The 21510-nt window shown below is 46.4% G+C and overlaps 1 protein-coding gene across 2 annotated transcripts in view; it reads left to right on the top strand.

Annotated features, from left to right (window-relative positions):
* Positions 1-21510, top strand: part of arid4a (AT-rich interactive domain 4A) — a 40036-nt gene that overhangs the window by 6598 nt on the left and 11928 nt on the right. For both annotated transcript variants that reach the window (XM_080784664.1, XM_080784663.1), the window contains exons 5-21: positions 849-939; positions 3758-3837; positions 4000-4097; positions 4466-4598; positions 5709-5788; positions 6879-6955; positions 7327-7508; positions 9165-9237; positions 10094-10188; positions 11278-11375; positions 11488-11725; positions 13624-13850; positions 16176-16331; positions 16799-16883; positions 16997-17192; positions 17863-17925; positions 18503-20122. In XM_080784664.1, coding sequence (XP_080640790.1) covers positions 849-939; positions 3758-3837; positions 4000-4097; positions 4466-4598; positions 5709-5788; positions 6879-6955; positions 7327-7508; positions 9165-9237; positions 10094-10188; positions 11278-11375; positions 11488-11725; positions 13624-13850; positions 16176-16331; positions 16799-16883; positions 16997-17192; positions 17863-17925; positions 18503-20122 — 3592 coding nt within the window. The remainder of the gene's footprint in view (positions 1-848; positions 940-3757; positions 3838-3999; positions 4098-4465; positions 4599-5708; positions 5789-6878; positions 6956-7326; positions 7509-9164; positions 9238-10093; positions 10189-11277; positions 11376-11487; positions 11726-13623; positions 13851-16175; positions 16332-16798; positions 16884-16996; positions 17193-17862; positions 17926-18502; positions 20123-21510) is intronic.

Here is a 21510-nt window from a genome sequence, read left to right as displayed (position 1 = left end):
TCCGTGGCTCAAAATACCCATTAAATAATGTGCCTAGAGATGGATGGACGGATAACTTTATTGTCATTCAGCAGATGCATAAAATTCATAAGGGAACGAAATGTCGTTTCACTGGCTTTTAGTATGCCAGTTAAAAGAGAAGGTTAGGGGATATTGCACTTGTTCAAAACGTCTAATGGCTTGGGGGGGGGGAAGCTCTTTGATACCCTCTGCCAGAAGGCAACAGAGTGAACAGTCCCTGGTTGTTGTGGGTGGTTGGGTGGGGTCTTTCCTGATGTTGGCCCTGGATGACACTAGACGGCGGTTGTGGGGCAGTGTCCTTGATGGAAGGCAGTGACGTCCCGATGATTTTCTTCCGCTGTCCTCGCCACTCTCTGCACTGTTTTCCAGTCTGCTTCATTGATATGAAAAGGGTTGAAAACTCAACCCTAAAATTAAAAAATGATACGGATTACGGGGGGGGTAGGGTAGGTAGGCAAGGTGGCTGGTAGAACAGCTGGATGGGAACGTGAGGTTCCCAGTTGAATCCCGGGATCCCCCAGTGTGTCGAAGTGTCCTTGAGCAAGACGCTGAACCCCTTATTGCTCCCGATGTGCAGGTGGTGCCTTGCATGGTTACCTCCGCCATCGGTGTATGAATGTGGGTACAGGCTTTAGTTTAGACATGTTATTTGTGTGTGTGTGTGCGTGCGTGCGTGCGCGCAATCTGTATTGGCAGTTGTCATATTACGGTAATTGTAAGGATCAGTAGAATCCATCATCTGTCGCATTCATGAGAGAATGTGTTGTGTTGGGTGCATTTTGTTTCTGATGTCTGAACATTGTGTGTGTGTGTGTGTGTGTGTCCAGGTGGGGTCCACGGTGGAGGTCAAAACAAACGAAGGTCTGTCCAGTGAGGCGGTGATCAGCAAACTGACCGACGCCAGCCTCTACACAGTTGGTAAGGATGTCTACAACGTGCACACAGTAACCTCGCCATGTGCTCTCATGCTCATTGTGGGTCATTATAACCCATTCTGAACGGGAACCCGTTTTGGTGTTAGCATCATGTTATGCTTTAGCTATTGAAAAATAGCAGATCTACAAGCTCATAGCGCGCCACCGAGTGGCGCGCTACGAGCTTGTAGGTCTGCTATTTTTGAAAAATCGAAGAACGACTTTTTTAGAATCTGATCTCGGGTCAGAATGGGTTCATCAGACCAGTGTGTGTCCAGTGGAAACCTCGTATGAATCTGATCTCAGGTCAGAATGGGATAAATGACGTCGTCCTAGTCGGATGAATGACCCCGGTGTTCCCTAAATCCCAAATGTGGTGTCTCTCCAGGTCCCGAACATAATTATGAATTAATAATAATACAAGTCCCATCTTTCTTGAGAGATTAGCGAAAATAGCCGATCTACAAGCCGACAACGCTCTTGTTGAGATTGTTTCTCATGTCTTGTCTTTTTTTATGTGAATTTGTTTTGAGTAGGAAAGGGGGAAAACACATTTACTCCACGATCCAAAATGTCAACCAATTTTGGGCAGCCATGTCTGAGTGATGACATGTTCACTTCCTCATTTATCCACAAATACCGTATTTTTTCTACACACAGAATGCTACTGTGTGAGAAGTGTCTGAACTTAACCCCTTTTGACCTGAGATCGGATTCTAAAAATGTCTTCTAAATCCTGACATTTTTCTGAAAAATAGCAGACCTACAAGCTCGTATGAGCTTGTAGATCTGCTGTTTTTCAATAGCTAAAGCATAATCATAATGCTAACGCCGAAAGGGGTTCCCGCCCAAAATGGGGTTTTAATCTGGAAAATTCCATAGATTCAGACCACATGCAGGATGGCAGAAGTGGGATCTGAACTCTTAAGATTGGCATTGACCTACCTAACCAATGAACTACTGAGCATGACGGATCACCATGGGGTGTTCACGCATGAAAAACAGGCCGTCTTTTGACAGTATTGGTTATGAATTGAATGATGTCGCGTTTACTTTACACACACTGGATCGGTCACGCACGATTGTAAATTCTGAAAGTACTGCATGGTTATCATTTATGCCTGGCACATGACCTCTTAAGAGTTCACAACAGATGGGTGGCGTTCAATCGGCGGGTGACCTGACAGTACAGCTGTACATTGATGTTTAAAAATAGAGCGAAGGAGTTGTGAGATTGTAGATCATCAGCTATTGTTCGCCTGTTTCTGCTGTGTGTTGGAGCATTATCACATACATGCCCTGCCAAAAATAGGGAAGCTTAGAGTTCATGTGGTTAAGGAACACACTTGAGGTGTGGAAATGAATCGATTCTAAGATGCATCGCGATGTTGTGGACAATACTCTATTCACATAGCTCTGTTTCCAAACTGCTGTACCCCCTCCAGCTCTATATACTTTCCCCGTTTCCAACAGTTTTTTATATGTTTGACACGTGCTTTTGGCAATGTAAACGTATGTTTTCTCATGCTAACGAAGCTCCTTTTGTATTGAATTGATGCAACGACATGACATAATCAATTATAGCCTGCTTAATGTTTGTTGTAGAGTAGATTGCCCAGTTACTTTCTCAAGTGGTTCCCAAACCTTTTCATGTCAAGGACCCCCAAAATTGACACTAATTAGCCAGCAGAACACCCCCTCCCCCACGGCATGTAAAAAGATATGCAATTCATTGACCCCCATAAGAGAAGAGTTGTACGGCTCTAGCAGTGATTCTCAACCCGTTTAATTTGAAAGACCGACCCTAGTTTGACATGCATTTAGTCTACGAACCATTTAATGGCATTCCTATCTCTCTGGGACCCCGATTTATATTGTAAAATCAAATGTTCATTTAACTCCTGGTGTACAAAATGTTTGTACACTCTCAAGAGTTTACAGACCCCACAAGGGGCCCATTTGGTTCCAAACTATCATTTAGCCTTTGGGACCCCCTGGAACTCCCTCAAGGACCCCTGGGGTGTCCCCGGACCCATTGTGACACTACTACGTTGAGCTACATGCTAATTCTACTGACGCGCTCTCTGAGGGAGGCGGAGATCAGCAAGTCATAAATTGTCTGACAGTATTTTCATAGCAGAAAATAACGTGATGAGTTGTGAGCTGAGCTTGTAGGTCTGCTATGGCACTGGTTCCCAAACCTTTTCATGTCAAGGACCCCCAAAATTGACACTAATTATCCCGCGGACCCCCATTTTCCAGGGACCCCCATAAGAAGATTTTTTTATGGCTCTAGCGGTGATTCTCAACCAGTTTAATTTCAAGGACCCCCCGTTTTACATGCATTTAGGCTACGGACCTCCCATTTAATGGCATTTCTATCTCTGGGAACCCTATATTGTAAAGTCAATTTTAATTTAACTCTGAGAGTGTACCAATGGAACCAAATGGACCCGCTGGGGTCCCTTTTTGGAAAACCAAAAGGGTCATACTCCGCCTCACGTCCCCTGGCCGACCAGAGTGAGTTGAAGTAAGGCTGAGATGTTTTACTGTGTTCTGTACGGTTTGTGAAGTACCCTCGTCTTACTAGTCTCACAGTCGGTAAACTAGCGTTTCAGTCAATGTTTAAGCTACATGATTTCATGCCATGTATTTGACTGTTTGAGTTAACTGAAAAAAAGAAAAAAAATGCATTTAGATTCATCATGGAATCGAGTTGTTATTGAATCGTGAGGCCAATGAAGATTCACACTTCTAGTGAACATTAGCTGAAGGGAAGTTCCTTCACATACTGTGTGTGTGTGTGTGTGTGTGTGTTTCAGTGTTTGACGATGGCGACGAGAAGACGCTCCGCAGGACATCCTTGTGCCTGAAAGGAGAGCGACACTTTGCGGAGAGTGAGGTGAGCTGTTCTCGTACTTGTACCGGTTGAATATCCCACGGTTGAATTGGCTCCTCTTTACTGGTTTATAGATTCAGATTTCTGTAATCGAAGCGCTTCCGCTGCTAACTGTCCCCGTCACGGTCACACGGACCTCTTCTTCTTCTCTTTCACTGTGAGCAGACTTTGGACCAGCTGCCACTGACCAACCCTGAGCATTTTGGAACGCCCGTCATCAATAAGAAGTCAAACCGCGGCGGCCGCCGCTCCTCCCAGGCCGTGTGAGTATATCCACCTTTTTGTTCCCCCCCCCCCCCCCCCCCCCCTCCTTTCCTATATTCAGCTATTCGTGCGGATTGTCGTCTTTTTATGTAAGATTGACAATGAACGGAGAGTTTAAAATGACTTTCCAGAATGGCTGCACGTGATGCGGTGTAGGCTATTTCGTAAACACTGTTGCCCTTCGTTAAGGCAGGCAGGCCTACCACCTGCCGTTGGTGCTTTGACATTGCACGCCAGTTTTTCTGTCATCCTCCCAGAACTGCCTTGCTGCACATGGTCAAATAAACACGTTACTGTGAAAAGTAAAGTAAACCGTCTCCTAACTGTCGTGTGTGTGTGTGTGTGTGTGTGTGTGTGTGTGCGTTAGTGCGGATGAGGAGCATGAGTCTTCGTCCAGTGAGGAGGAAGAGGAGGATACGAGGCGGGTCAATGATGAACTGCTGGGAAAAGTCTGCTCTGTCCAGACGGGACCAGATGGCAACCAGTGGTACCTGGGCCTGGTACGTTGCACTAAACCCCCCCTCCACACACACACATATACACACACACACACACACACACATATTCAAGTTCTCAGTCGCCACGACTGATTTGATGGGGTTGCACACGCTTATCCGACACACCATAGGACCGACGTGCGGAAACAACGATCGGATTAAGGTTGGCGAACATGCGTTGAGGTTGGCGAACATGCGTTGGCGTTGGCGAACATGCGTCAAGGTTGGCGAACATGCGTTTAGGTTGGCGAACATGCGTTGACGTTGGCCAACATGCGTTAAGTTTGGCGAACATGCGTTAAAGTTGGCGAACATGCGGTGAGGTTGGCGAACATGCGGTGAGGTTGGCGAACATGCGGTGAGGTTGGCGAACATGCGGTGAGGTTGGCGAACATGCGGTGAGGTTGGCGAACATGAGTTAAGTTTGGCGAACATGCGTTGACGTTGGTGAACATGCGGTGAGGTTGGCGAACATGCGGTGAGGTTGGCGAACATGCGTTAAGGTTGGCGAACATGCGTCAAAGTTGGCGAACATGCGCTGCTCCGTGCTTGCGGTTATGGTTGGGGGTTAGGGTTTGAGGTATAGGTTGTCTATCTAATGACAGTCGGACTAATAGTATGTCGAAACTAAAGCCTGTACCCATGTGATGGAAGCCAGCCAGCATCCGTGACGCATTGAGAGCTTGTAGCTATTTTCAGTCATTATTTCAAGATTAGAGCATTAGAGTGGTCAAGCTAGTTTGTAGCAATTATGTTCAGAATCATCTTCCATAAACTCTTACATAATATTTGAAATTGTCCGCCTGCATACCGTATTTCACATAAGCTATATAGAGACATGTATTTCCTATATCCACATATATGAACTTGAATATGCTATATATTCTGACATTATGCATATACTTGCCATACATTGGCATAATATGTTCATATATTTAAATATAAAACCATAGCACCACCATTATCCTTTTCATGGTTTTGGGAACCGTTTGGGAACCCAAACGGGTGCAAGCACACACACACACACACACAGCTGTACTTAACTGTACATGCATGTGAATAACGAAGAACTGTACCAACAACTGTAATTGTATTTCTGTGTTTTCCTGTTAGGTTGTGTCTCCCAGCTGTAATGATGAGCTAACTGTGAAGAGAGAGCAGTGTTTGGTTCGGTCCTTCGCCGACTCCAAGTTGTAAGTACTGCTGTATGAAACGATCAACTCCAACATGCACGTATCGGACATATAAGCAGAGAACCTGCCTGTGAGCTTTGTACAACAATGATGCATTACATTCTGACTAAACATAAAAAAAGATATACCGGTAATATGGGCCCTGTTCCTGGCCGACAGAGGTGATACCAAATGATACTATCAAGTGAAAGGTAGCTTGTGAAAGGTAGCCTGAAGTCTGAATGAGGACTCTTTGCCTGCCACAGTGCCAGGGTTAAAACGTCGTCTGCTCTGCCCTTGCCAGAGACCCTGAGGGTCTTATAAAGGGTCTTCACTGAAAAACACCGGCGGTGGCAGGATAATTAACTAACACCTGGCAGGGGTTGACACTACGGTCTCAGAGGCACTTGCCCTGTCGGGCAAATACAGGCCATGTATTCAACTTGGCCAAAGGTCATGCCCACTTTCCCCCGGAAAAGTAAATCCATTATAAAATCATAGGTACATTTTTAATTGCCGCTTATATTCAACACTGGGGGCTGTGCGATAAATGCCATACCTCAATGTTCATGCCAGATACCTACATGGCTATGAATATGACTATGGCTTGACAATTTGACACTTGTTGTTTTATATTGTGTATACAGTGAAAACGGCACATTATAGCTAAAACAGTGCTCTTAAGTTTATATTCCACAGACCAGAAGACAGAGCGCTCTGGCCACGTTCAGGCGTTTTAGACAGATGTTGTGTGCTTACAGGCGCTTTCGTGCCCTCTCAAACGAGCACTTGCGCGGTTGAGCAACCTGAAAGCAAACTTCCCCCTTGCCCGAAAGATTTATATACCTGCCAAGGGCAGGTGGGCAACCCTTAGTGTCAACGCCTGCCTGCCTGTTGATGTGTTAAAGGAGAGGTCATCTTAAGCCGTCCTCCTCCGCACTGGGAGGAAATCTGCAGCCGAGAGTTTGAGTCCTGAAATTGTACTAACGTTGTGGACGTGTGCCAAGTCTGGCCCGTGTTTCGTCGCTAAAGTCTTACCAAAACACCCAAAAGTCCAAAAACAAACGCACAAATAGTTACAATATCATATTTTGTGATGTGTGTTTGTCAGTTTCACCGTGGCGAGGAAAGACCTTCACGAAGTGAAACCAGAGAACATCATGAAACCTGACATCTGCAGCAGGAAAGGTACTAAACAGCCAATAAACGAGCCATCATTCTCTGTATTTACAATGTAGTTTGTGTTCATTTAATGGGTTCTAAGGCCTGAAACCCTCGATTACTCTTTGTCAGCCATTATTCTAGGGATAACGTTTTCAAATAGACGGCACATTTTCGTACTATATTTCTCATTTGAATCGATTCACCGCTCAGGTGTTGTCTCACAATTGTGTGTTGTCGTCTCACAATGCTTGTCTTTCGGCAGAAATAGTCAAAGTAACAGTTCTACAAGCTGGCAACACTAGTCGTAGATCCTAAATAATTCATATTTTCTTAAATGTTTTTTTATACCTTACCATGCCACGCCATTGGCTCATGTTTCCCCCACTACCCTCCAGGTCACGATGGAGCTCATCTGTTCATGAGGTGTCAGGAAGTTCCTGACGTTTGGAAGATGGACCTCAGTCAGATCCTGGAGTCGTCCTCCAGCGAGGACGACGACGTAGAGGAGGAAGAGAAGGAGAGCGAGGACGAGGAGGACGAGGAAGTCGTGAAGAAAAAGAAGAACGTTAAAGAGGAGGTTTGAGAGACGATCTACTGATTATCATAATGCCACTACCAAACACGGCTGCCAGTAACGCAGCCGTGTTTACTACATAATAGGGCTGCGAATCTTTAGGTGTCCCACGATTCGATTCGATTCCGATTCTTGGGGTGACGATTCGATTCAAAAACGATCTTTTCGATTTTTTTCCGATTCTCGATTCAAAAAAGATCTTTTCTCGATTCTAAAGCAGTTTTTTTTTTTTTTTTTTTATTAAAAACAATTAAATGGAATTTTAGCATGATCTACTCCAGTCTTCTGGCATGAAAGCAGAGTACATTTAGTACGAGTATGATTTAAACACACAAAGGTTAAAATCCAAGAGTAAGAACATGTCTCATTTATTTAGCTTGCACAAATTTGAACCAGTACAAAAAGTTACAAAATCTCTTCTCACTCAATACCAGAACAATACATTAGTATTAAAACGGGTGTAAAATAAATACAATTGGCAGGCTTAGCTTAGCTGGTAGTAAATGCACTATGCAGAAACCCAGGCCATAATGCATTGCATGCACAGGTACATTTGTGAAATTAAAATCGAAAAATCGATTTTTGGAAAATGAGAATCGATTCTGAATCGGACGGCATTAGAATCGCGATTCTAACTCGAATCGATTTTTTTTTTTGGACAGGCCCTACTACATAACGTTTGTGTTGTTGAGGTATACCCTGTCGTCTGGCGGCTTGTTAAAACATTGCGTCGTCGAGGTGTCTTGTGTTGTCTTTGGCGTTGCACATTTCATAATATTCTCCAATTGAAAACGGTCATGCGCTCTCGTCGTTCTCTCGGTATAGGCTAATGTTTTCGTAGCGACAGCGCTGCCGCCAATGCTTCTGTCCCGACTCCTGCTGGTCTCGTCGTCCGACAGTGCACTGTCGGTTTCTATACCAACAGGGGTCGGCGATTGCGAGTGCTGTGACTGAGGAAGAGAGAGAGAGAGAGAGACGGGCCGGATGATTTGTACCAACGGTACCATCACGGTTGTTTGCTTGGCGTTGATGTTTAAATAATGCCGTGTTTATTATTGTTGGAGTCCTCAACACTGGTTAATAATACTCCGCTCCACTGATTTATTGCGTGTTTTTTTCTTTCTTTTTTTTATATATTTTTTATCCCACGATTTTGTAACTCATTTTTCACCCCTGTGTCAATCATCTAATGTCCTAAGATCCTGGGCTCTATACACACCCTCCGCCAACCTGGGGAGAGCAACGGACTTAACTCATGCTTCCTTCATGCTTGAGTGTCCCAAGTTGCTCCTTTACACCTGACAGGGGGGGAGTTTCCCCCCTGCGTGGAAGGAACACGTTATTCCAACCAGTTCCTTTCCCCTCCCATCAGGCGCCCCGGCTGGCCAGGGGGAGGCGTTTTATTGCGTGTTTAATGTTTAGTATTATTGACACCGCAACTGGGCTGCAAATAATTTAGAATGGCCCTCATTTAGAAATGAGAAAGCATATGATTCAAGATCTGCATTGAACTCATTTATCTGGGTTAACCACATGGACGGTAACCGCTCGTAGATTGCGTACATATATCAAGTCACGTGTAGATGGGCTATTTCTAAGTATATATATATATTTATATATGACTTAAGTTAATGCTTGGCTCCTCTGTCTGTCTGTCAGCCCGATGATGAGCCGGACCCAGAGGAGAGAGATCACTTCCTACAACAACTCTATAAGTTCATGGAGGACAGAGGTGAGACTGTGTGTGTGTGTGTGTGTGTGTGTGCGCGCCCCAAATGTCCCCACAAGTATAGTAAAATGTAAGATCTTTCCCCCTTGTCCTCAAGGATAAATGTTGGATTGATCGTTTAGTTGCGTGCTAGAGTCAAACCCATAGACTGTAAAAAAATATGGACAAAGCGTTCCGCGGGTCTAACATGAACATAAAATGAAGCCTGTCAGTCCTTGCAATGGAAGTCGCCATCTTTCTAGATCCGTTTTGGCCCAGCTCAGGCCAGCTGGCCCATTGGCTGGCCCAGACAACGAGGCGGGACTTCCCCCTTCTTCTTCGTTGGTTTTCATTTTGACTCGAGTGGGTGGGGGATCCCGTTCATAGACTGTAACGGTAGCCACGCCCCTCAGAACATGCGCAACTTTATGGTCATTTTTTTTATAAATGGGACCATAATTTTCCAAAAAGAATATTATGACATTAGAAATTAGACTTTAAACTAGTGACTGGAAGCAAAAAGTATTCATGACCATGTTTATTAAGGTAATACAGTCTAGGTGAAGTTGGGCCAAAATACATGGACTTCTATGGGGCTATGGGTTTTTCTGGGTCCAGTGACAGCGCCACAACAGGCCATTATATGAACTTTCATTTCCTTAGTGGCTTCACAAAATATCTCTCTGACTGCCCCCCTGGTCAAACCCTGAACATACTAGATCAACAAGCTCTGCTATTTCCGGTCTCACAGTTGGGCTTAAAATGGCAAATATATAAAAAGTTGATGTCTTCACTAGTATAGGAATAGCTGTGTGAAATACAACCGCAATTGATTAAACATTGTTAATGTGTTGCTATATGTTCATGCATCTGTCTTCAGGCACTCCTATCAATAAACCTCCGGTGTTGGGCTACAAAGACCTGAACCTCTTCAAACTCTTCAGACTGGTCTATCAGCTGGGAGGCTGTCGGAGCGTTAGTATACCTGTCTTGTCTGTCTGTCTGTCTGTCTTGTCTGCCAGCCACAGAACAGAGGGTATGCGCATGACCTCATCATCATACCTTCCTGCATAACAGAAGTTATGCAGGAACACCTACCGAGTGGCAAAAAAACCCTACTTTCTGGCCTTGATAGCCCAAATTAGCCCCTACATCCAAACAGAAAAGTCCTATCTGCTTGCATTAAACTACGTTAAACTCACTTTGCCACTCCCTTCATGCATGCGCATGCCCTCTCTAATGGAAGCCTGTGTTTATGCTTCTTTTCGACCTCGAGGACTAAGCGAACAGTGCGTCTGTATTTCACCGGTTCTGTGTTTATTATATCGTACACTTTGGCTCGGTTTCACATGAGGTTCTCAGAACCTAATTTGGGCCCCTGCTCAGGAGGTGGTACTAACATGAGTTCTGGGAATTATTGGTTTAGAAAACGGCAATACATTGCAAAGCTGTTGGATCTATCTATTTTTTTATTCGTAGTAGTAGTAAGTACCTCCCTGTAAACACTGGATTTAACGGCTGCTGGGCTGTACAGTTCCAGTTTATGGAAAGTTCTGCTAGTTGAAAAGAGCCACAACTTATTTATTTAGTTACTTTAAAATGTATATTACTTGAAATTGGATGTATTGGACGAGTCCACAGCATGTCGTATGTCACGTTGTGAACTTGCATGTCGGCTATTTTCAGTGTGCGGCACAAGCACACAGCTAAACGCTGAAAGTGTCTCTCAAAAGTGCTCGATTTGTGCATGAGATAATTCCTTGCACGTCGACGGGGCTAGTTGGCACTGGTCCAGGCTTTTGGGACCATTAAGTTCCCAAGGCTAACTTACTTTTGTGGTCCAGTGCTCGGGTCTCTTTTGGTGTTAGCATTATGCTATGCTTTAGCTATTGAAAATGAGCAGATCTACGAGCTCATAGCGAGCTTGTAGGTCTGCTATTTTTGAACGACCGACATAGAAACATAGCTTTTTCAGAAAACTGTCAGGATGTAGAGAAGACATTTTTAGAACCTGATCTCGGGTCAAAATGGATTAATAATAATTATAATGATGATGTGTTTCAGATCGAGAGTGGTACTGTATGGAAGCAGGTGTACATGGATCTGGGAATTCCTGTTCTCAACTCGGCTGCTTCATACAATGTTAAGACTGCTTATAAAAAGTATGTGACGCACACGCACAGCGCACACACACACACACAAACACGCACACTGTTGAGGTGAAGAATTATGAATTGCACTGTTGTTCATGCTAACGTACTTCGTCTGCTTCAGGTACCTTGCTGGCTTCGAGGAGTACTGCCGTTCAGCCTCCATCACGTTCAGAACTATCCATCACAATAAGCCCCGCCTCCCTACCACGCTGACGAATCCGAAGCCCGCGTGGGTGGAGGTCCAGGCCCCTCCGCCAATCAAGGCGGAGCCCGTAGATGACAAGCCCAGGGTGAAGGTGGAGTCGGAGAGTGAGAGTGAAAAGGAGGAGGGGCCTAAGGACAGACACGCCTCTCCCAGGGTGAGTGGGCGGGGCTTGACTCGATGCCAGATGCTGGCAGCAGTGAGATCCTCCTCCTGCTCCCATCTGGTCTCTCTCTCTCGGGCAGAGATGATGTACTATGTACTGTATGTACTCTGACGTATCGTAGCTGTGCCACAGCGCACATGTAAGCGCGGGCTAACCCAACGACCACAACTCTAAATGATTATGGAGAAATCGGATATCTCTGTCCCCGCTGCTTCCGGGTTCACCGTTTCTGCTAGAGGGACACCATATCGAGGTATAGGAGGAGGAGGAGGAGGAGGGAACTGGTGAACTCGATTCAGTATTTTAGCCGTGACGTGAGCGCCCCCCTCCTGAGATACTTTTGTGTCGCTTTTGTTGTGTCCCCGACTCCCCATAGAGTTATACTGTGACGCTCAGTCGGACTAAATCCGAGACAAAAACAACCCACGAAAGTCTCATTTTACCGCTTTCCTCGCAAAACAACAAAGCTGCGCTGCTCTCCCAAATCTGGCTGTGACGGGCTGTCTGCCCCACATGGAATACTATCGCCATTTTATTTTATTGTGTCAACTAAATCCGCATTAATGCAAACTAGATTCAACATACGGTACTCAAGCCTGCACACATTCTAAATATGCCCCCGAAATATTTTACCGAGCAAATGGTTGCCACCTTCAATAACAATGATGATAATAGTTTTTATTGTCTCCACATCATATATTTTCGTTGTCATGGACACTTGTTCAACTTCAATGTCACATCAACAAATGTGACCAAATTTGACTGGGAGACTGCCATTGGATTTTTTTTAATTTTTCATTTCATATCAAAGCAGGGAATCATAGCTTCAAATTGACATATTGGTTGTTCAGTTTGACCCACCAGTTTTGGAGATATAGAGGCTTATAGAGTGATGTCTTGCAGAAAACAGCTAGTTGAGAAAACGGGCTTGAAAGGTTCACTTCTGTGGTCTCTTAACATTACAATAGCTACATGTTTAAGCATTCTTTTCGTATTTACATGTCAATTTCAGCTTTGACACTTATTTCAGACATGCTCTAGTATGCGAAGAGTCTGCCTGTGCTATTAACTCATTTTGGGGGGAAAAAAAAGTTTTCCTCCTCTGGTGAAAAGCTGGAATGTGTGCAATGGCAGTCTCTCAGTCAAATCTGGTCACAAATGATCATTTGCGGTTTCCCTTTCCAGGAACGGGGGAAACGGATAGAGATTGAATATTTGAAATTTAGGCGGTTAAAATAGAAGCAGATATTGTAACGGGATACACTGTATACATAAGGGTGCATGGTTTTACAGCAGTGATTCCCAAAACGTTCAAGTCGAGACCCACAAGAGAGACTAGACGCCCGGTACCCATACAAATGTGTTTGGTAACCGTTGGTTTACAGAACTACTCGGTTAAAACATGTCAAAATGTGTCAAGAATTGAGATCTCATTCAATTTTTATCCATGGAAATATTTATTGTCTGTAGTTGCTGAACATTACTACGTTCAAAAATGTGGCACCTGGCGCCAACTACTGTGGCGAAAGTGCTTGACTTAAAACTCCTTATAACATACTCAGCACCTTAATAAAAGGCTCTAAATGTCCGTGTTGCTCCAGTCTCCTTTCCTTTTGCAACTTTGATGTCCCTGCACCTGTGAAGCACCGGATCAGCCGTTTTAGGCTTGAGGCGCGTTGGTAGACTCCCTTTGTCCTTATAACACCATCAGAAATTTTGAAAAAGTAGAAACGTATCCGGGTCTTGCAGGGTTAAACCTCTCAAAGTCTCTCTCGTTGCAGAAACATGATAAATGCACGATTCTTGCTCAAATTTAGAAGTTGGATCTCATAGTTCTCTCTCTGTCTCTCTGTCTGTCTGTCTGTCTGTCTGTCTGTCTGTCTGTGCAGGGTGCGCGGCGGTGTCAGCTGAAGATGGAATCTCCCCCCGTGTCGTCCAGAGAGAGGCAGACGGAGGAGAGGCAGACGGACGGGGGAGAGGAGACCAGCGGGGAGGAGAGAGAGCCTCCTCCCATCAGGAGGCGCAGCAACCGACGCATGGAGGAGTCGGAGTCCGACGAGGACGACGACGAGCGGGAGTACGACGAGGCAGAGCGGAGGCGAGGCGGAGGAGAGAGGTGAGATGGAATGGACGTCTGCTCTTTCCTCACCGTTTTGATCTCTAGGGCCAGTGATTCTCTCGGCTCATTTTGACCCATTTAAGCCATTTTAAAAAATGACAGTTTTCTGAAAAACCTATGTTTCTATATCAGTGGTGCTCAAACTATTTCATGTCAAGGGCCCCAAAACGTATATGTAATTGGCCGCCGACCCCCCATCTGTAAATATGTTGTTCCAGGGACCCCCCCCCCCCCCCCCCAGAAGCAAAGACTTGAGTTAAAAAACGTTTGCTCTGAAATAATTATATATTCAAAGATATGCGCCACATTTTCCAAGATCTTTCAAAAATAGCAGATCTACAAACTCGCTATGAGCTTGTAGATCTGCAATTTGTCAATAGCTAAAGTCCTACCTACTTCCATGATTGCTTTATTGGCCCTGCACCCACCGTCGAGGTGCGTGTACATGGGTATGCTATGAAAAGGTTTGAGAACACTTTAAAAAGCAATTCTTTGTAACCGTGGGCAATAAAACTAAGAATCTTATTATATTAGATGTCTGTTATTTTCCATGTAGTTCTTTATTATGATCTGACTTATGACACCTGCTGCTCTAAATGACTTCCACTTCATGGAACCTGAACTAAGCTCAGCCTGCCACCTGCTGGGAGAACAGGGAAGTGCGGCCGATGCTCCCTGTATCATTTGAAGTTGATGAGACGACCTTAACCACTTCCTCTCTTGAGCCCTATAGATAGCATCCTTATTCTGGGCCTAATGTTTGGCAAAAAGAAAATAGCCATCTTCAAACTCGCAACTTAATGCGATTTTTGTTAATTACATTTTGGGGGAAAAGAGGGGTTGTTCTCAGCATCATGACATGAGGAAATCAGTCTGACTCCGACAGAGGTGACCACAAACGTACATTTAAATCAGTCTGACTCCGACAGAGTTGACCACAAACGTACATTTAAATCAGTCCGACTCCGACAGAGGTGACCACACACGTACATTTAAATCAGTCTGACTCCGACAGAGGTGACCACACACGTACATTTAAATCAGTCTGACTCCGACAGAGTTGACCACAAACGTACATTTAAATCAGTCTGACTCCGACAGAGTTGACCACACACGTACATTTAAATCAGTCTGACTCCGACAGAGTTGACCACAAACGTACATTTAAATCAGTCCGACTCCGACAGAGGTGACCACACACGTACATTTAAATCAGTCCGACTCCGACAGAGGTGACCACACACGTACATTTAAATCAGTCTGACTCCGACAGAGGTGACCACACACGTACATTTAAATCAGTCTGACTCCGACAGAGTTGACCACAAACGTACATTTAAATCAGTCTGACTCCGACAGAGTTGACCACACACGTACATTTAAATCAGTCTGACTCCGACAGAGTTGACCACAAACGTACATTTAAATCAGTCCGACTCCGACAGAGGTGACCACACACGTACATTTAAATCAGTCCGACTCCGACAGAGGTGACCACACACGTACATTTAAATCAGTCTGACTCCGACAGAGTTGACCACAAACGTACATTTAAATCAGTCCGACTCCGACAGAGGTGACCACACACGTACATTTAAATCAGTCTGACTCCGACAGAGTTGACCACAAACGTACATTTAAATCAGTCTGACTCCGACAGAGTTGACCACAAACGTACATTTAAATCAGTCCGACTCCGACAGAGGTGACCACAAACGTACATTTAAATCAGTCTGACTCCGACAGAGTTGACCACAACCGTACATTTAAATCAGTCCGACTCCGACAGAGGTGACCACAAACGTACATTTAAATCAGTCCGACTCCGACAGAGGTGACCACAAACGTACATTTAAATCAGTCCGACTCCGACAGAGGTGACCACACACGTACATTTAAATCAGTCCGACTCCGACAGAGGTGACCACAAACGTACATTTAAATCAGTCCGACTCCGACAGAGGGTGACCCCAAACGTACATTTTATGACATGCCTTGAAACTACACGTGTCAAGATACGACTCATCTTTGATTCGATTTAATATTACACTTTTATTTCATTATTGGGCTATTGATGGAAAACACTTTCTCAATAAATGACACAATATAAACTTTGGGTTTCATATTATAATATAATATATTATATTATAATATAAATGGGTTTCAACTGTCATTGATGTTTTTAATCGACTCATTGACATTTCAGATTCTTCTTTGAACTGATGAGTGCCCCTTTACTAAACTACTGTCCAATTTCAATGCTGACATGCTTTTGAAATATTCCCCAAAAGCTGGTACATAAAAGTGTGTGTGTGTGCGCAGTGACGGTGAGGATGATGATTCCATAACGGGGACGAAGGTGAGAGTGAAGTATGGTCGGGGGAAGACTCAGAAGATCTATGAAGCCAACATCAAGAGAACCCAGACGGACGAAGGGGACATTCTTTACCTGGTTCATTACTATGGATGGAACGTTAGGTACCTGTTTGTTTGTTTGTTTGTCTGGAGGCATGAGATGTTAGCTGTCTAGTTAACCCATTCTGACCTGAGATCAGATTCTAAAAAATGTCTTCTACATCCTGACAGTTTTCTGAAAAAGCCTATGTTTCTATGTCAGTCGTTCGGGTTTTGAAAAAATATCAGACCTACAAGCTCGTAGCGCGCCACTCGGTGGCGCGCTACGAGCTTGTAGGTCTGCTATTTTTCAATAGCTAAAGCATAACATAATGCCAAAAGGGGTTCCCGCACAACATGGGTTGATAACCAGCCGAAAGGAATAACCAGACTGTTTAGTGGAACCCTGTAATAATATAAACATATTACATGTTACAGCAGTTGGCAAATGGCACTTTAACAGTTGAAAGAAAGGAAATAACTGAAACCGTGGTTTCACAAAATAACTGTGTGCTAACCTGTGTGTGTGTGTGTGTGTCTGTGTGGTGTAGGTATGATGAGTGGGTGAAGGCTGATAGAATCATCTGGCCAGTGGAAAAGGGAACGACAAAGAAGCGGAACAGAAAGAAAGTCAAGGTGAGGACAATCTAGAAGCTAACGAGATGGAGACCCCACTGTTCACTGAACCTGACTGGACGCATGCATGCATACATACATACGCAACCTCTGGTCTGTCCCCGCCCGTCTAGAACAAAGAGGAAGGCGGAGACAAGGAGGAGGAGGAGCCCTCGGCTTCTAAGGCGGGGTCTGTGAAGAGGGGCCGTCCCCAGGTCAGGACCACGCCCACCATGGCGGCGGACCGCAGCGTTTCCAAGACGCCCAGCAGCGAGGGAGGCCACAGCAGCAGCAGCCGGCCTCACTCCTCCCACATGGCCAATGGCGACAGTAAGAGACGTGATGATGTCACACACACACACACACGCCTTCACTCCTCCCACATAGGGTGATGATGTCACTAGGCATGTAGCGGTATACCGTATTACCGCGGCAAAAAACCTTTTCATCCAAGGCGCTTTGCATAGATTGTGCATTACATTCACCCGTTCTCACACACACACACATTCACGGTACACACTGATTGCGGCGGAAGCCAATGAGCCATGCAAGGCACCGACCAGCACATCGGGAGCAATTTATTTTGGGGGTTCGGTGTCTTTGCCCAAGGACACTTCCGGGGGCAGCCGGGATTCGAACCGCCGACCCAGGGATCATTGGACGACCTGCTCCTACCTCCTGAGCTACAATCGCCCCAGTAGCGATATTAATGTCACAAATTGTTGGCACTTTGCATGGGAGCCAGTAGTTTAAGAATTTTCCAAAATTGTAAAAAATTGCTAAAGTATCTATATGGCCAGGTTTGCCCATAGTACATTATTGACTTTGATCATTGCTACCGGGTACTGTCTTTGTTTGTATCAAGGTATTTGTCATATCTGCCCTGTGCAATGTTTTGTTTTGCTACTCCAAAAAAACACACTAAAATCTAATTCCCTGGTATGAACTAAAACGTGGTGGATGGATGGATGGCTGATGGTCAAACTGTTGTCTCTCCCAGGCACTCCGAGAAGACGAACGCGGAGGACGTCTGGGATGTACGACTCGGACAGAGCCTCAAACGGTAATGAATTCATAATTGGTTCTGATTCCGGCTTCCAGCGATTATGAAACCAAGTTTGACAACGTACAACGATTAATTTGATGCAATCGGTGCACTACTTGGAATCGAGCAGTGCACCTGATAATATGATCTAGTACTTTATTGTCAGTCTTGCGACCCAGCAGCCAAGTATGCAGAACACACATACACACATTTGACATATAACGCAAAGAACAAGACAATTTACATGCATAAAGACATGAAGACAAGAGCAATGTCCACCGCTTGGATTACCCCGTGGCTATACTACAACCCTATATTCTCCATTTGGAACCAGGATGTAAATGACTTGCTTGACAATATCCTGGGTTCGGTTCCCATCTCTGGACCTGTACTGCATGGAATCTGTCAATCTGACCTGTCGTGTGCATGTGAACTCACCTTGAAATATGTCTGTAATGTCTCATCCGTCCAAGGCAACAGTTATTGAACTGCCAATTTATTTGAATCAAAGAACAAATGGAATAAATGCTAAGATCATTGTGTGTGTGTGTGTGTGTGTGTGTGTGTGTGTGTGTGTGCGTGCGCGCGCGCACAGAGTCCAACTCGTCAGACAGTGACCCAGAGGACTCCAGTGAGGACAGAACGTCCACGTGTCTCCAGCAGGAGGACGAGGAGGAGGAGGACGAGGAGGACGCTAGCGGGAAGACTCCTCCGAACAGCGGAACCATGGAGACCAACGCCGCGCCGCCAGCCCTCCCACCCTTTGGCGGCACGCCCCGCGAGCGTCCCGACAAGGCCCTCCTCCTCGCCCAACCGGAGACGAGGGAGTGTCCCGACAAGGCCCTCCTCGCCCAACCGGAGAAGAGGGATCGTCCCGACAAAGCCCTCCTCGCCCAACCGGAGAAGAGGGAGCCGGGCAAAGGGGAGGAGCCGGCGGCGTCTGTGGCGGCGTGTCCGTTGACGCCGGACAGAGGCGTCGGCGAAGTTTCGCCGATCCGAGACGAGCGACACAAAGCGTCTCCGACCGCCGGGCAGACGACCCCCCCGGCTCGGCCGGACGCGTCTCCCGCGGCTCGGCGCGCCGAAGGCCCCGACAGACCCCAGAACAGCAGCTCCTCTCCCGCGGCTCGGCGCGCCGAAGGCCCCGACAGACCCCAGAACAGCAGCTCCTCTCCCGCCGCTCGGCGCGATGTCTGCCCCGACAGACCCCAGAACAGCAGCTCCTCTCCCGCCGCGCGGCGCGATGTCGGCCCCGACAGACCCCAGAACAGCAGCTCCTCTCCAGCCGCTCGGCGCGCCGACGGCCCCGACAGACCCCAGAACAGCAGCTCCTCTCCTGCCGCGCGGCGCGATGTCGGCCCCGACAGACCCCAGAACAGCAGCTCCTCTCCAGCCGCCCGGCGTGATGTCGGCCCCGACAGACCCCAGAACAGCAGCTCCTCTCCAGCCGCCCGGCGCGATGTCGGCCCCGACAGACCCCAGAACAGCAGCTCCTCTCCAGCCGCTCGGCGCGCCGACGGCCCCGACAGACCCCAGAACAGCAGCTCCTCTCCAGCCGCCCGGCGTGATGTCGGCCCCGACAGACCCCAGAACAGCAGCTCCTCTCCCGCCGCTCGGCGCACCGACGGCCCCGACAGACCCCAGAACAGCAGCTCCTCTCCGCTGTCGTCACACGACGGCAGCAAAGCCGGCCCGCCGCTCCCCTCGCCCAGGGTCAAGGGGCGTAGGTCAAACGCGAGAGAGGCGGGCTGCGAAACGCCGCCGAGAAACGCTGCGTGCGTCTCCGGCGGCGGCGCCTCCGCGGCCGTCACTCCAGCAACTCCGCCCAGCCCCTCCCCCAGCCGCGGCACTAGCCCCGCCCCCGTCGCCACTAAGCCCGCCCCCGTCGCCTCTACTAGCCCCTCCTCCGTCGCCGTGACGACCACCACGTGCTCCGTCGCCATCACCAGACCCTCCTCCCCCGCCGCTAGTCCGGCCTCCGTCGCCAGCTCCTCCTCCGCGGCCACTAGTCCCGCCTCCGTCGCCCCCACGGCCAACCACACGGGCTCGCTGCTCTGCGTGAAGCGTCAGGAGGAGCCCATGGTGGTCCTGCACTGCCTGCCGCCTCAGCTCCGCCTCCCTCCAGAGGCCACGCCCACCGCCGCGCACGACTCTGACACAGACTCCGCCCCCGAGGAGGACGAGAGGAGCGCCGTAGGAGGAGGAGGAGCCACAGGTAGGGGCCCACATTATTGTGACGCATTGCCCTGTCCTTGAGATAATTGTAGCTTTGCAGAAATTAATCATCAATAGGCTAAAAAACCATCTCCATATCTGCGTGAATTAGGTGGCCGCCTTTTTAGGACTGGTTGCTTCCGGTGATTATTTTTTTTTAGCCCCATGGCCACTGAACACGGTTTTACCCGTTCGCCACAAACCACAGAATGTTCCCAAGATTTTCATACTCAAATCAGGAGGAATTCAACTATTATCGCCACCAGCACCAGCAAATCTATGATGACGTTTGTGAGATTTGCTGTCAGACAATGGCACCCACTTAGTTAGGAGATCATTATGTGCCATTTTGCTTCTAGTGGCTACAATTAGGAGGGTGTAGCTTCATAAATTAACGATCTTTGTCTCTATGCACGGCAGACATAATTGGCAGGAAATTGGGCTGTTGAAATTCAGTTCAATAGGAGGCAGCTAAAACCCCGCCCCTGGTTTTAACTTAATTTTACTATTTTAATTTTTACCATTCACCATATTACCATATTGTACCAAAAGTTTTTTTTTTAGGATATTTCCATTGGAAGGAAAAAAAACTAGTCCTATTCAGACCAAAATGGTACGTTTTTAAAGGAGAATTCCATACTAAAAGGCTTTCTCACCTTTCTTTGTAGTTGTTACGTCCCCATCAAAGAGGTCCAGGTGTTATTTTGTGCAAAAGCTCCTTATTGGCTATTTCCCCTACCATAAGCCTTAAATGAATTGCATTGAATTGAATGGGATGTATGGGGTGTTAATTTGCTTATTCCCATCGCTCAAAATTATAATTTCTTTGTATATATCCTCTCTTCATAATGTAAATAATAACCCAAGCGGCACACTACTACTTATTTCGATGGAAATAAGCGCATTAGCACAACACCCCATACATCCCATTCAATTCAATGCAATTCATTTAGGGCTTATGGTAGGGGAAATAGCCAATAAGGAGCTTTTGCACAAAATAACACCTGGACCTCTTTGATGGGGACGTAACAACTACAAAGAAAGGTGAGAAAGCCTTTTAGTATGGAATTCTCCTTTAACTTGGATGTAAAGCACATTGTACTGCATTTACGTCTGAAAGCTGCTTTGATCGATTGAGTACCGTACTTCATTAGACAGAAATGCATACAGTATACAGTCAAGTCTAAATGGACATAGCGCCAAAGAAAAGTGTTTCCATTCAGGCTCTATGAATAAAGATGATTATTATTATTATTAACCCATTTCGACCTGATACCAGATTTTACAAATGTCGTCTAAAAAAAAAAATCATGATAGTTTTCAGAAAAAACTTACGTTATATCAGTTATTCTCCAACTGTGTCAAGGAGCTTTTGTTTCAAAAATAGCA

Source organism: Protomyctophum bolini, assembly GCF_963924005.1.
Source record: "Protomyctophum bolini genome assembly, chromosome: 15".
In the NCBI taxonomy this organism is placed as follows: Eukaryota; Metazoa; Chordata; class Actinopteri; order Myctophiformes; family Myctophidae; genus Protomyctophum; species Protomyctophum bolini.
Note: the sequence above shows the minus strand (reverse complement) of the source record. Positions and strands in the feature narration are given on the sequence as shown.